Source organism: Cricetulus griseus, chromosome X (assembly GCF_003668045.3).
Source record: "Cricetulus griseus strain 17A/GY chromosome X, alternate assembly CriGri-PICRH-1.0, whole genome shotgun sequence".
Lineage (NCBI taxonomy): Eukaryota > Metazoa > Chordata > Mammalia > Rodentia > Cricetidae > Cricetulus > Cricetulus griseus.
This window is the reverse complement of record NC_048604.1, coordinates 59,900,301-59,917,030: the sequence shown is the minus strand read 5'-3', so window position 1 is coordinate 59,917,030 and position 16,730 is coordinate 59,900,301. Positions and strand designations below refer to the sequence as shown.

Genomic DNA, 16,730 nt, shown 5'->3' with positions numbered 1-16,730 from the left:
ATTAGTGAGAAGTAACCAAACAGTAAAAAATATGACAAAGATTTTATGAAAAATAAAATCTTGGAAGTGTTTCCAGAAAGAAATATTTTATTATAGGTAGATCATATATACCTTATCCTAGTGAATATCCTTCAGAGTAAACCTACTTGATTGTGCAACTTTTATAAACACCAAAAAAGAGTAAAAAATTTATAATCATCTCTTATGGACTCTTGTGATAAGGGAAATTTGATGAGAAGGCTTAGGTCTTTGTAAGAATTTATTGCCAATTTCCAAGTGGAAATTACTATTCAGTATTCATAAACTCTTTCCAAAATATGATTTCATGTTTAGGCATAAAATGGATCGTCATGTAATTCAATCTTGTTTGTAATTCAAATATATAAAAAATAAAAAATATATACTTGAAAGCTGTGTGGTAGTGGCACATGTCTTTAATCCTAGCACCCAAGTAGCAGAGGCAGGGAGATCTAAATGCCAGCCTGGTCTACCAAGCAAGTTCCAGGATAGGCTCTAAAGCTTCATAGAGAAACCCTGTCTTGAAATACATGTATGTGTTGAAGCCTGGTGGGAATGGCAAAAGAGATATTAATATTTGTTTTTATTTTTTTGTTTTTTCCATTCATTTATTTAGCTCATAGATATAGTCATGCACAATTATGATACACAATACAGTATGTTCACAATGGAATGGCTAAATTAAAACAATTAACATGTTATATCACACATATTCATCATTTTTGTTTTGAGAACACTTAAATTATACTATCTCACAACTTTTAAAATACAGCATATTGTTATCAACCATATTTATCATGCTCTCAGTAGACCTCAAGACTTTACAGAGTCCATGCATCTTGTCCAACTGCAGTTTTATATCCTTAAACCAATCGTTTCCCCATTGTTAAAAGACCCACATTGGAGCTTAATAGCCACAATTCTGCTCTCTGTTCCCATAAGTTCATCATTTCTAGGTTACACATAAAATTGAAATTTTATGACATTTGTCTTCCAGTGTGTCACTTTCTTTTTTTTTTTTTTGGCAAGCATATAACTTTACTACTTACTAAAGATGAAATCAAATTTGCATGCACAGGTGAGCACTCACTGAAACACCTTGGATTCATCACCACACACACACACACACACACACACACACACACACACACACACACGTGTGTGTGTGTGTATTTATATTTATATTTGTATATAAAGAGGAATAATAGCAATATGTTATGCATCAATAGCAGCAACAGGTTTTCCAGGAACTGCAGTCATTTGAACAAAATTGTAGAGACATCCAGAATAACCATTAAAAAAAAACAAAAAACAAAAACAAACAACAACAAAAGTAAAAAACAAAATCCCAGCCGGGCAGTGGCACACGCCTTTAATCCCAGCACTCCAGAGGCAGAGGCAGGAGGATCTATGTGAGTTCCAGACCAGCCTGGTCTACAAGAGCTAGTTCCAGGAAAGCCTCCAAAGCCACAGAGAAAACCTGTCTCGAAAAACCAAAAAAAAAAAAAAAGAAAGAAAGAAAGAAAGAAAGAAAGAAAGAAAGAAAGAAAGAAAGAAAGAATCCCAGAAATAGCACAGTTCTACTACTCTTGTGGTACTTGGCACCATTTTTTTTTAAATTAGCTTCTCAGTCATCAACTGGGAGGAAACCATTATGAGCAACATCATTAAAAACAGCTCTGATCAAGCATGGTCACTACCATGTATCATAAAGCAGGTCCACATATGAGTGAGTACATATCATGTTTGTCTTTTTGTGATTGGGTTACCTTGCTCAGAATGGTTTCTTCGAGTTCCATCCATTTTCCTGCAAATTTCAAGATTCCATTGTTTTTTTTCTGCTGAGTAGTACTCCATTGTGTAAATGTACCACAATTTCTCTATCCATTCTTCGGTTGAGGGGCATCTAGGCTGCTTCCAGTTTCTGGCTATTACAAATAATGCTGCTATGAACATGGTTGAACAGATGTCCTTGTTGTATGAATGTGCTTCTTTTGGGTATATGCCTAGGAGTGGAATTGCTGGATCTTGTGGTAGACTCATTCCCATTTTCTTGAGGAGTCACCATACTGATTTCCAAAGTGGCTGTACAAGTTGGCACTCCCACCAGCAGTGGAGGAGTATTCCCCTTTCTCTGTATCCTCTCCAGCATAAATTGTCATTGGCATTTTTGATTTTAGCCATTCTGACAGGAGTAAGATGGTATCTCTGAGTTGTTTTGATTTACATTTCCCTGATGACTAAGGATGTTGAACACTTTCTTATGTGTCTTTCAGCCAGTTAAGATTCCTCTATTGAGAATTGTCTATTTAGTTCTGTGCCCCACTTTTTAATTGGGTTGTTTGGTGTTTGGGGGACTAGCATCTTGAGTTCTTTGTATATTTTGGAGATCAGCCCTCTGTCAGATGTGGGGTTGGTGAAAATCTTTTCCCAGTCTGTGGGATGCCGTTTTGTCTTGCTGACTGTCTCCTTTGGCTTACAGAAGCTTCTCAGTTTCAGGAGGTCCCATTTATCAATTGTTGACCTCAGTGTCTGTGCTACTGGTATAATCTTCACGAAGCAGTCTCCTGTACCGATTAATTCAAGGGTATTTCCCACTTTGTCTTCTAATAGGTTCCGCGTAGCTGGATTTATGTTGAGATCTTTGATCCATTTTGACTTAAGTTTTGTGCAAGGCAATAGGCTTGGGTCTAACTGCAGTCTTCTACATGTTTGCAACCAGTTATGCCAGCACCATTTGTTGAAGAGGTTCTCTTTGTTCCATCGTATAAATTTGGATTGTTTGTCAAAAATCAGGTGTTCATAGGTGTGGGGTAATATCAGGGTTTTCAATTCTATTCCACTGGTCTACCTGTCTATTTTTTGTGCCAATACCAAGCTGTTTTCAGGACTATAACTCTGTGATAGAGCTTGAAGTCAGGGATGGTGATGCCTCCAGAAGTTCCTTTATTGTATAAAGGGATGTTTTGGCTATCCTGGGTCTTTTGTTTATCCATATAAAGTTGAAAATTGTTTTTTCAAGGTCTGTGAAGAATTGTGTTGGGATTTTGATGGGGATTGCATTGAATTTGTAGATTGCTTTTGGCAAGATTGCCATTTTTACTATATTGATCCTACCTATCCAAGAGCATGGGAGATCTTTCCATTTTCTGGTATCTTCTTTAATTTCTTTCTTTAGAGACTCAAAATTCTTAGGGTACAGGTCTTTTACATTTTTGGTTAGTGTCACCCCAAGGTATTTTATGTTGTTTGTGGTCATCGGTATATAGTAGGGCTATGAATTTTTTTGAGTTAATCTTGTATCCTGCCACTTTGGTGAAGGTGTTTATCAGCTGTAGGAGTTCCCTGGAAGAGTTTTTCGGGTCACTAATGTAGACTATATATCGTCTGCAAATAGTGAGAGTTTGACTTCTTCCTTTCCGATTTGTATTCCCTTGATCTCCTTTTTTGTCTTATTGCTCTAACTAGTACTTAAAGGACAATATTGAAGAGGTATGGAGAGAGTGAACAGCCTTGTCTTGTCCCTGATTTTAGAGGAATTGGATAGAGTTTCTCTCCATTTAATTTGATGTTGGCTGTTGGCTTGCTGTGTATTGCTTTTATTATGTTGAGGTATGTTCCTGTTATCCCTGATTTTTCCAAGACCTTTGTCATGAAGGAGTGTTGGATTTTGTCAAAGGCTTTTCAGCATCTAGTGAGATGATCATGTGGTTTTTTTTTTCTCAGTCTGTTTATATGGTGAATTACATTGATAGATTTTCGTATGTTGAACCATCCTTGCATCCCTGGGATGACGCCTACTTGATCATGGTGGATGATTTCTCTGATATGTTCTTGTATTTGATTGGCTAGGATTTATTGAGAATTTTTGCATCAATGTTCATGAAGGATATTGGTCTGTAGTTCTCTTTCTTAGTTGTGTCTCTGTGTGGCTTGGGTATCAAGGTTATTTAAGCCTCATAAAAAGAGTTTGGCAATGCCCCTCCTGCTTCTATTTTGTGGAACAATTTGAGGAGTATTGGTATTAGCACTTCTTTGAATTTCTCATAGAATTCTGCAGTGAATCCATCTGGCCCTGGGCTTTTTTTGGTTGGGAGACTTTTGATGATGGCATCTATTTCTTTAGAGGCTATAAGTCTGTTTAAGTTGCTTATCTGTTCTTGACTCAATTTTGGTAAGTGATAACTGTCCAGAAAATTGTCAATTTCCTTTAAATTTTCCAAATTTTGGAGTACAGGTTTTCAAAGTATGAACTGAAGATTCTCTGGATTTCTTCAGTGTCCGTTGTTATGTCCCCCTTTTCATTTCTGATTTTGTTAAGTTGCATGATCTCTCTCTGCCTTTTGGATAATTTGGATAACAGTTTGTCTATTTTGTTGATTTTCCAAAGAACCAAATCTTTGTTATATTGATTCATTGAATTGTTTTCTTTGTTTTGACTTTATTGCTTTCTGCCCTCAGTTTGATTATTTCCTGGTGTCTGCTCCTCTGGGGTGAATTTGCTTCCATTTGTTCTAGAGCTTTCAGCTGTGATGTCAGATCTCTGGTGTGGCTATTCTCTAGTTTCTTCATGTGAGCACTTAGAGCTATGAACTTTCCTGTTAATACTGCTTTCAAAGTGTACCATAGGTTTGGGAATGTTGTGTCAACATTTTCATTGAATTCTAGGAACACTTTAATTTCTTTCTTTATTTCTTCCTTGACCCAGGAATGTTACAAATGCATGTTGTTCAATTTCCATGAGTTGGTAGGTTTTTTGTACTTTGATGTGTTTTTGATTTCTATCTTTAAAGCATGGTGGTCTGATAAGACACAGGGGATTATTCCAATTTTTTTGTACCTGTTGAGGTTTGCTATGTTGCCGAGAATGTGGTCGATTTTTGAGAAGGTTCCATGTGATGCTGAAAAGAAGGTATATTCTTTTGTGTTTGGATAGAAAGTTCTATAAATGTCTGTTAATCCCAATTGGGTCATAACTTCTGTTATTTCCTTTGTCTCTTTGTTAAGTTTCTGTCTGGTGGTCCTGTCCAGTGGTGATAGTAGGGTGTTGAAATCTCCCACTATAACTGTGTGAGGCCTTATTTGTGATTTGAGTTAATAATGTATTTGGGGCATAGATGTTTAGAATTGAGACCTCTTCCTGATGGATTTTTCCTGTGATGAATATGAAATGACCTTCTTCATCTCTTTTGATTGATTTTTATTTTGAAGTTTATCTTGTTAGATACAAGGATAGCTACCCCAGCTCATTTCTTGGGTCCATTTGATTGGAGTATCTTATCCCAACCCTTTACTCTGAGGTAATGTCTGTCTTTGAATTCAAGGTGTGTTTCTTGTATGCAGCAGAAGGATGGGTTCTGTCTTCGTATCCAATCTGTTAGCCTGTGTCTTTTTATAGGCTTGTTAAGACCATTAATATTGAAGGAAATTAAGTTCCATTCAGTGTTTATTCTTGTTTGTTTTTGGTTTGTTGCTAGTACTGGTATTGTTTATGGATTTACCCTGCCTTTTATTTTGTGTTCTTGTAGAGTGGTATTATCTATTGCCTATGTTTATTCGAGTGTAGTTAATTTCCTTAGGTTGTAGTTTTTCTTCCAGTACTTTCTGTAGGGCTGGATTAGTGGTTACATATTGTTTAAATCTGGTTTTGTCGTGGAATATCTTGTTTTCTCCATTTATAGTGATTGAAAGCTTTGCTGGGTATAGTAGTCTGGGCTGGCATCCATGTCGTCTCAGAGTTGGTAGAATATCTATCCAGGTTCTTCTAGCTTTCAGAGTTTCCATGGAGAAGTCTGGTGTAATTCTGATAGGTTTGCCTTTATATGTTACTTGGCCTCTTTCCCTTGCTGCTCTTAATATTTTTTCTTTATTCTGTACGTTTGGTTTGGTGTTTTAAATATTATGTGATGAGGGGTCTTTCTTTTGTGGTCCACTCTATTTGGCATTCTGTAGGCTTCTTGTACTTTCATTGGCATGTCTTTCTTTAGGTTGGGAAAGTTTTCTTCTATGATTTTGTTGAATATGTTTTCTGCACCCTTGAGTTGGGTTTCTTCACCTTCTTCTATACTTATTATCCTTAGGTTTGGTCTTTTCACGGTGTCCCAAATTTCCTGAATATTTTGTGTTATGGATTTGTTAGACTTGAGATTTTCTTTGCTTGACGAGTTTATTTCCTCTAGTTTTTCTTCAGCATCTGAGATTCTGTCTTCCATCTCTTGTATTCTATTGGTTATGCTTGCTTCTGTGGTTCCTGATTGTTTACTAAGCTTTTCCACTTCCAGCATTCCCTCAGTTTGTGTTTCCTTTATTGTCTCTATTTCTGATTTCAGGTCTTGAACTGTCTAAATTGTTTCCTTCCGCTGATTGATTTTATTTTCTTGGCTTTTTTGGCTTTCCTTGATTTCTTTCATCTTTTGGTTTGTCTTTTCTTCCATTTCTCTGAAGGATTTTCTGATTTCCTCTCTTAGATTCTCTATCATTTCCATGAAGTTGTTTTTAAGGTTGTTCTCTTCTGCTTCTTCTGTGATGGTATGATCATGTCTTGCTGGTATAGAGTCCCTAGGCTCTGGTGGTGGCATATTGGTTTTCCTGTTGTTGGATGTGTTCTTATATTGTCATCTTCCCATCTCTTGTTCCAGTGGGTACAGTTGATGTCACTTCCTTTCCTGGTGTGTATGGGTCCAGTGTTCTCTGATGGGTTTCAAGTTGGGTGCAGGCAGATCTGAGGTACTCTCCCTCCAGGTGGGTGAGAGTAGCACTGGCTCAGAGATGTCAGCAGACTCTGGGTTACTTGGTCCTCAGGGGTCGAGTCATCCTGTCGAAGATTCCTGGGGAGGGTTTGCCAGGGAGGGCAGATGGAAGTTGGCCCCAAGCTAGGGGCCAAATCAGCTCACCTCTGCACTCTGCACTCTGTGGGGCCTGGGATGGTCCAGCCATCTCAGCAAAGACAGGATCCCAGGGTCTTCAGGGACCCATTCTGTCTTCTTGCAGATCCCGGGGCGGGATTTGCCAGGGCGGGCAGGCGCAATTTGTCCCAAGTTAGGGGCAGAATCAGCTCACCTCTGGACTCTCTGCACTCTGTGGGGGCCGGAATCTAATATTTGTTTTTAAAATTCAGTCATATACCTGCCTATGTACCTTGATTACAAGATTATCCATAATGAAATTCAATAATTTTAGTTCAATTTTAAAGCTAAAATATCAGTAAATATCTATACCTCCAGGATGCTACAACATTGAATTCTTGATAGGTATAGAAGATAGCATTTCTATTAACCTTCTTACCAGAATATATATCAAGCACAAGGGTGTTTTTCTCTCTAAATATAGAGATTTTAAAGACTATAAGTGGTATAGCCAGGAAAAAATAAAGTTCTTAATATTTCTAGAAACATACTGAAAAAATGTAAATAGATTTATCATAACAAATTTGTAAAGCCATATTTTTATATTGGTCACAGCACTTTCTGTATTCTTTTATAATGATTTCTTTTCTAAAGAGTAAGCCCTGTCAACTTGAAGAAAATGACTATCTCAAGTAAATTATCATGTTTCATTTGTATCTTAAAAAGCTGAAAATGCTATTTAATTGAGCAGAAAATTTAGGGTCATGGTCTCCCCATGAAAAATCAAATAAAACTCACCATAATACTTTGAAGGAAATTATATTCTGTTTGCACATATTTTATTGTAATGTGAACATTAAAGTTACATTCGTTGTATATTTGCCTACTCTTGCTCATATTTTATTCTTCTCTCTTAGTTTGCAGAATTCAGTTAACAAGATACAAGAGTGAAGACAAAACTGTGAGATTCAAAGAGGCATCTTCAAGTCTCAGTGACAAACAACTCTCACCGGAAAAAATAAAGGAAAAGTACAGCTATGGCTTTTCTCCAGATTCTGACACATTCACAGATGAAAAGTTTCACAGAAAAGCAAGCCGGAAAATATCTGTCTATAAGCGTCATTGCAAGGAGTATAGATATGCCCGTGGTTGTGAGAGTTTTAAGTATCAAATTTCACCCATTCCCCCAAGTTCTGAGTCTTCCACCTCAAATGTATCATCACGTGTTGGCAGCCCAAATTCTAAGAGTCTGAAGTCTGCCACAAGACAGAAGACTCGAAGAAGTATTACATTTGATTTGGATGTGGAAACTCAAAGATGTGCCAGATGTTTTATGGAAATTAGTGACTCTTCTTTTCATAAATGCCCCACAAATTCTGATGATTCTGACTCTGACTCTCCTTTACATGGCCAGATTTCCTTAGATTCTAAATATTCTCTGAGATCTAAAACTGTTAGACACTTTAAGACTTCTCGAAATAACCCTTTATCTCGATCCCTGGATCCTAAACATCGTGTGGGCAACCGCTGCTCTCTGCACAGGGAAGATTTCAGATATTCTGTGGATTCCACCTCTTATATACATTGTGAAAGATGTTCAGCTCTCCAAAATCTTAAGGGCTCTGTTGATACCCACACCACTCCTATGAAATCTGAACAAATCATGGGTCAACATAGTACCTATGGCTACATAATGTCAACACCAGAAAGAGTGTCTGAAAGTGGACTGTCTGCTCAACCTCAAAATAAGGATAATCCAGATGACAGTGCTAGAAATATCAAAGATGAGGCTGATGTTGAAGAGGAACTTCTTTCCAAGGATGAGACAGATCAAGAATATGAGACAAATACTGAAGATGAAACAGATGCTGAAGATGAAACAGACACTGAAGATGAAGACAATAACAAAGATAAGAAAGATCCCAAAGACAAATCGGATCCTGATGGCAGTGATCCTAAAGATGGGAACTCTGAAAATAATACTGATAGTAATACTGGGTCTGATCCCAGTGGTGCTTCTGGGCCTACAAGTGGACCTGATTCCAGCAATGATGGTGACTCTAAAAATGTAACTGATCACAACAATGAATCTGACCCTGCCATGGAAAATGCCTCAAACAGTGATGTTAACTTGGAATATAGCACCGATTTAGACAATGCTTCTGATCTGTCAGAAGATTTCAATCAGCAAAATAATGTTGACACCAAGGGTAGCACAAATCCAAACTCTGCCTCTGGAAACAAAAATAGAACTGTGATGGACTATATTTCTGGTTCCAACAATGTTGTTGCCATCGCTAGAAATGACACTGGACAAGGAAATAATATTTTCTCTGAGAACATTAGACCAATTTCCAATAGTCTTGACTTCACCCAAAGTGAGAATGATCCCAACAACAATCCCAGCCCTTCAAACAGCCATGGACTCCTAAAAGATCTTGAGTCTATCTATAATACCAAACTCAGTAATGTTTCTAGTCATGATGTTGTTAATCCTAACCATATTGTTTACCCTAACTATGGCACAGAACCTACTAGCACTGCTATTCACAAAAATACAGCTACCCTAAAATATTATTCAGACCTTAATGGTGTCACAGGGTTTACGTACGAAGTAAGGTCAAGTTTTCTAGTCAACCCAAACTATTTTGGCAGAAAGAAATACACTATTAGACCCAGCTTTGCACGTAGCATTATCAATGCCAATGATACTAGCAGCATCACCAGCTATACTAGCACTATTAGCTATCAGTTTACTTCTGGGGAAAAAAATGCCCCAGAAAATAAATATTTCCCTGGATTTAGTCATTTTAATTGTTTCAACATTATCATCAAAAATATTCAGAATGCTCATAATTCTCCTAGTACCAGCAATATTAACATTCCCTATGATGCTGAAGTGAAAGCCAGTTCCATATCTTCTATTTTTAAAATTGTTTATGGAACTGTCTCAGATTTTATTGCTGACACAAACTGTACTTCTTATCCTGATTTTTTGATAACCTCTGAATTTTATGATCCTCTTGAACTTGGTAGAGCTTATATAATTTTTGATAACCAGAATGTTGGTGCTCAGTTCCAAAACTCCACTGGATACACGTACCCTGATATTTCTAAGTATGCCACTGGGTCAGTGGACGCCCTTGATGCCAAAGAATCTGGCTTTTTAAAAGATTTTTCTAGGGTCCAGAATCCAATTGGCATCAAGGATCCTTCTTCTTTCAAGATTCTTTCCAATCAAAATATTCCACTCTCTAGCTTTGATGTTATAGTGGAAGCTGAGCTGCCAGATCTTGTGAAGTTTGCTATATCATCAGGTGCTGTGAATCAATTATTTAAGGTAAGTTTACATAAACATACATTTCAAATTCATTCTCTTTTGTAATTTTCAGTGCTAGGTTGTTGAATGTGGATTAAAATTATTTTACTTGGATATGTAAACTGTGGAATAGAGTAGTCAACAAGGTATCTAGTATTTCTTGACATGGGAAAGTCTATAGTATGATTTTCAATAGGAAATAGTCATCTTCTATATATTTGGTAAATGGAAAAATAGATAAACGGGCTGTAATAGACTGTTCTGTTTCTTAGTAATGTTTGAATAGTTCATAAATGTAAACCTGGTCACAATCAATCGAGTAATTGTTATACATGTATTACCCACATGTACCGTTGATAGAGAGAGGAAAGGTGAAAGGAGGTTTGGAGAAGGGACAGAAGGAAGGAAGAAGAAAGGAAAGAGCAATTAAATTAATCTTAAGTATTGTGGATGAAATCATTTAATTAAAATCAAATTTGAAAACACTGATCTTTTTAAGAAGGGTATTTGAAGTTGTTTTGGGATTCTAAATTCTCATTCATTTTTAAATAAATAGCCGGTGAGTTATTTTGGTGACATACCAGAAAACAAAGCCCCCTTAATAGGTTATCTAACTTAAGTTTAAACTGTTTATCTTATTTTTCTTTATAATAAGTAAGCCTATATTTTACCAAATAATTCCTCTAATAGTCTAAATTACATGCAAAAATTAAGATTGCTAAATTATATGGAGAATTATTTTTGACAATAACAAAGTTGTTATTTTGTAAGCAACTTTACCAAAACATTATCAAGAAAGCATAAATAATTTGATATACATGGAATTTTATCCCTTTTATAATTAGACAAGGTAAATAAGCTTTAATTTGATTTTCATGTCTATTTACAAATGTTCAGCTTCATATAATTTGTTTTCCATAAAATAAGTAAGTAAATATAGCTATACATTTAGAGTATAGCACAGATTCAAATAGCCAAAACAGAAGTACAAAATTATATCCTTAATGCTTTTACTTTAATAGAGAACAGTTTTATGGGTTTTCCCAAGAGACAACATCTTCCTAGAAACAGCAAGTATGGTTTTTATATTTTTCTTACATAAACTTAAAGTTAATATTGATCAATTGTAAGTAATAAAAGAGTATTTATTGCTCAGGTAAAATCTTTAAAATATAAAGAGTTCTTTTTTCTTGTTTTTCCAATTATTTCTCTCAAATGAACCTTTGTTTATTTTAGTATGAAAACATTTAAATATGTTTTATTTTATTCTTTTGGTATTTATAGTCAAGTGAAAGCATGGTTTTAAAGTTTACAAATTTTGAGGAATGTAGTTATCATTTAGTGGTTAAAATCATGGCATTTATGAACTATTTTTTCTAACTAAGGGTGACAAGATGAAATATATCTACAAAATAGACTACATTTACATTAAAAACAAATTTCCAAGTGCAAGGCATTGATTTCTCTAAACTATGATAACAAAATGAGCTTTTCATGGACTATGTATACAAATAAATACTATACCTGGCACATTTTCTAATGTGTATACCAGGACTAGACAGTTGAAGTACTTGCAAACAATTGAAATATTTTCACTGGAGATTAGCAGACTTCACAGTAAATTGTGAATAGCATTATGAATAATGTATTTGATGTGCCTTCTAAAACAGAGTATTTTCTGATTGCCTTCCCTTAGACATTTGATGTTCCATAGTTTGCTGGTTTATTACTTCCCTGTTCATATATTCCCATTGGAAACAACAATTGTTAATAGAACATGGGCACTTTTCATTCATACAGTTAACAAAATGTACTTGAAAGAAATTATACTTTTCTACCAGTCATAAGTCAACTAAAACAACCAACCCAGGTCCAGAATACATAGTTAAAACATTTGCACCTTTTTAATCAACCATTTAATAGACAGTTAATAATTAAAACATGCTGTAAAATAAATAGTTAAAGTCTAAGTGAAAAACATAGCTGCTAGCATCTGAAGAACTCAGTCTACTAACCTTCATAGAAAGTAAGTAGACATTTAAGATAACCAGGAAATGAAAACAAATTTAATAGCTTCTCTCTGAGTTTCCAGAGTGGTTTGAAATGTTTTTAAGATATTTTGATCCCAACACGTTGACAATGTATTTAAGTTAGTTGAAAGTGCATGTGGTGATTATCATTTTGTTCTACAAGTTTTAGAAATTCTTAATGAGATCCTAATTCCCAAAATTATCTCTTTTATAGTTATGTCTAATTTTGTCTTTAGTAGAATTAGAACTACATTACTAAATGACTAATGTCACTTAATAAGTTATCTAAAAGTTAGGTTATAAAAGCAAACGTAATACAATTCATATCTGATGACAGATTTGAATGACTTCAAGAACTGCATTAAAACCATTCAGAGTCAGCCATTTGTATTTACAGCAGAATGTTTGAAGTACAAAATGATTAATAAATGTGAACAATACTGTACTTTCATACAGTGAATTAAACCTAGAAAATTATGAATATGGAGTAGGTATTTCCACTAATAAATTAAATGTTTGCACATAACAATCAAATGTGCTTTTTGTACTGAAGTTCACTTAATACATCTAAAAAGCACATCAAAAATAAATCAGTAAACATGTTCTTATAAGTATCTTGAATATCTGAGAGATACAATATATAAGGCACTGTTTTGGAAAGAGTGAAAGTTACAATGTAACATTGTTAAAAGGAAAATAGTCTTAAGTAGACAAAAGTTGTTGGACTTGTACTTTTAAGTACTATCCCTAGTACAAGATGTTCTTCCTGTTCTTATAATCACGCAAGTATGTTGTTGGATTTTTCTTTCCTTTGACTTGTTTTTCTTTTAGGGCCTGCCACCCAGCTCCCAAATAAATACACACAGGGAGACATACTTACTTATGAATGCCTGGCCTTGGCTTGCTTCCACCCAGCTTTGCCTGAATTATCTGATCTACCTTTCACTTCCAAGGTTTAATCTTTCTCTATTCTATATACCTTTCTTTACCTTTTACTCTGTGGCTTGCTGTGTAGCTGGGTGGCTGGCCCCTGGAGTCCTCCTCCTTATCCCTCACTCCTCAATCTTTATTTCTCCTCATATTTATTCTAACTGCCAGCCCCACCTATCATTTCTCCTGCCTAGCTATTGGTTGTTCAGCTATTTATTTAACCAGTCAGGCATTTTGGACAGACAAAGTAACACAGCTTCACAGAGTTAAACAAATGCAACATGAAAGAATGCAATACATATTTTCATCATTAAACAAGTGTTCCATAACATACACGAATGTAACACATTTTCAACTAATATTTCAAAACATTTCCCCTTTTTGTTTAAATAAACATGAAAGGTTTTAACTTTAACATACTAAAACTATATATAACAAAAAGTTACCAAGTAAGAATTGCATTTACAATATTCAGTTCATTTGTATTTAGAAAATTCAAAGAAAATAATCCATTAGCTATCTTAGTAAATCCAAGTTTTATACCTAATTTACTTTCTATCATAACTAAGGAAAACTGCAGCTATAACTATCTAGTCTTCAACTCCATAAAAGACCCATGAGGGATATGATATTACCTAACAACAGAGACATTTGGCTGCATGAACAGTCATCCAAAGTTCCTCTGAAGTATTGAGGCATCCATCTTCAGCTTACAGGCCTAGAATATTAGGCAGACTCTTCTATGAAGCAGAAATTTTGAAGGACTGGCAAAGTTCACCAGTCACTTGCCTATGGGTCCTGACTGTGTATTCTGTACAGAATAGTGTCGAGCAGTCCAGGCAAGAGCAGTTTCTTACCCAAATGGCTAGTCTTACCCCACTGAAAGAAAACTCCATGTGGATTTTATTCAATGTTCATCATCCTTTTATGAAGTAAACTGGTGCTGCCATGAGCAGATGTGTCTCATTAACATGAAAAACCTTAGGTTTAGAAAATATTGTAAAAGCCATATTTTATAGGTTTTTTAAGTGCTTGAAGATCAACTCTTTTAAAATATAGCTGTTTAACCTTGAAAACATACCTAACTTAACTACAAGTTTAATTATTATAGATTAACTACTAACCTCATCTCTTAATTATACATTGCATTTTAAATGAAGCCTAATAACCCAAACAAGAGTAGAAACATATATACAGTATAGCAAAGTAACTAAATTTGTATAAATATTTCAAAATCCATGCCAAAGCAAAATATCTGAGATTAATAGTTGTCCTTTTATCCTATAATACTATGTTCCCCTAAATGATAACAAACATCCATAACCCACCAAATAACCAAAGAACACCCATCCCATCTCTTGGGAATGTGGGCACTGTGTTCTAGACTGCTTCCTGTCATCTGTGGAAGAAAGCATCTTTAGGGGTTGCTGATAAAATTGAGATGATGACTAAGTACTGGGAAGACCAGTTATAACCTTTGTTGATAGATAACACATATCATGATTCAGGAAGTCTCTCCTGATCAAATGTGATCCATATCAATCCTGAAGGAATCCACAGCCTCTTGTTTCCCGTGGGAACAAAAACAAAACCTCTTCTCCAATGCAATGTATCTTTTAAGTTCTGCTTTGCAAATACATTTTTTAGTTTCATCTTAAAGTTAAAGCATTTGTAAAGTATTCAGGCTTGTTGATTTCAGCAGTCCTCTTTCAATTCTAGGTCTTTTAGTAGCTGTCCTTTGCTTAGCAGCAATCAAAAATTTCAAAATCAACATGGTAACATACAGGATCCAGACTTCCTGAGTATTTCCCATCTCTATGTAGCTTATTCTTTTTATATTACTTTTCTTCTCTCTTTAAAGACTTTATTGATTTTAAACTCTTTCTTTCTATGACTGTCTATATCCATTTTCTTTTTTTAGGCCTATGCACATTGTTAAACAGATTATAACCTGTTTAGAGTTTTTTCCGTCTGGATCTGTCTTTATATCTGTAGTCTTTTTTCATCCATGATATTTAAGCTGCTAAGCAGCATGGCTAGAACATCAGCATAGCTTTGGAGGTTAGCTCTGCTCACTTCTGAGCCCATGAAAGCCAAGCCTAAAGTTCTTAGGCAGGTCAGAGGTGCCTTCAGCCAGGAACTGCATGCAACACCCCCAGCTATGGAATCCCGTTGCCCTGCACTGTGGCAGGCGGCTATTTTACTTAGTTTGTTGTTGTTGTTGTTGTTCCTATATTGCATGAAAATGGCTGTTTTAAGTGTTCTGGTCTAAGGCAGAGTTTCTTAAAGGAGCTATATATGTTTGGTTTTTTTCCCCAGATTTCTCAGGCCCTACAGATACTGGAGCCTCATGTTGGCATGCCAAAATGTTATTTTTTTACTCTTTTGGCTCTTTTGGGGGGCTGCCAAAATGTCCTGCCTGCCAAAATGTCCTGCCTTACCTTGGTTTGTTTGTAGACAGATTTTCTTAAATTATCTCATTTACCTTTCACCTCTGAGCTTTTGTGTTTTTCTATTATATATAACTTTCTTCTTCCTCTGTGGCTTGCTGTGTAGCTGGGTGGCTGACCCGGGATTCCTCCTCTCCTTTTCTCTCTTTTTGATCCTCTTCCAAGATTTCTCCTTGTAGTAATTCTCTCTGCTTGCCAGCCCCACTTATCATCTCTCCTGCCTAACTATTGGCCACTCAGCTCTTCATTAAACCAATCAGGTATTTTGGGCAGGCAAAGTAACACAGCTTTACAGAGTAAAACAAATGCAGCATAAAAAAAATGCAACACATCTTTGCATAATTAAACAAATGTTCCACAGCAAAAACAAATGTAACACATGTTAAACTAATATTTCGCAACAGAGGGCCATTAGTAAGTTTAATTAGTTTGGTTAATAATTCTTAAAACAAATGTTAAATGCCCACATAATCCACAGGATGTAGTGTCCTTCTAAAAATAAATGCTCCCCAGTGTGTCTACATAGTGATAATCAATTTGTGCACTCCTGGCTTTTTATGAGTATGCTATATTTTCTTACAGTGGAAGATGTGTTTCTTAGAAATTTTCAGTCTGAGATACCACGAAAGACCTCCTGTTCAAAGATAAAGGCAACTTGCTCAAGGTCTGTTAATTGTTAAACTTCTTTACTAAGAGCACCATCGGTGTACCAGAGATTGCCATAAAGTAGTTATGTGATATAACAATTTAATATTTTTCCATGTTACTAAGTGCCTGATGGTCTCTTAGTGTTATATTACTTGTCAAATACAAATTTTATCTTTCAAATTTTAAAGTGTTGAGTTATTGAACCAGGACCATTGTTGTATTAAATAGGCCATCTACTATTTAACTATACCTATAACTAAGATGGGGAATTGAAATGTTCAACTGAGATATATTAAACTGAATTGTATTCTCCTTTTGGTATAGTTACAGGCCTTGAATATAACTAAAGTATTCTCTTCAAGAGTTCTAAGATGATAAAAAACTGAGCAGTCAAAAAAGAAAGAGAGCCACTATTAATGTAAATCTTTCAGTTGTTTTCTGGATAATTTGTGAGAAAAATCACCATTAATCTTATAAAAGATAAAGATTT

The 16,730-nt window shown here is 35.4% G+C and overlaps 1 protein-coding gene across 1 annotated transcript in view; it reads left to right on the top strand.

Annotated features, from left to right (window-relative positions):
- Positions 1–15,081, top strand: part of LOC100760342 (uncharacterized protein DDB_G0283697-like) — a 36,340-nt gene extending 21,259 nt beyond the window's left edge. The window contains exons 3-4 of the mRNA XM_027433033.2: positions 7,781–10,203; positions 15,064–15,081. Of these exons, the coding sequence (XP_027288834.2) occupies positions 7,781–10,203; positions 15,064–15,081 (2,441 nt within the window). The remainder of the gene's footprint in view (positions 1–7,780; positions 10,204–15,063) is intronic.
- Positions 15,082–16,730: the final 1,649 nt, after the last annotated feature.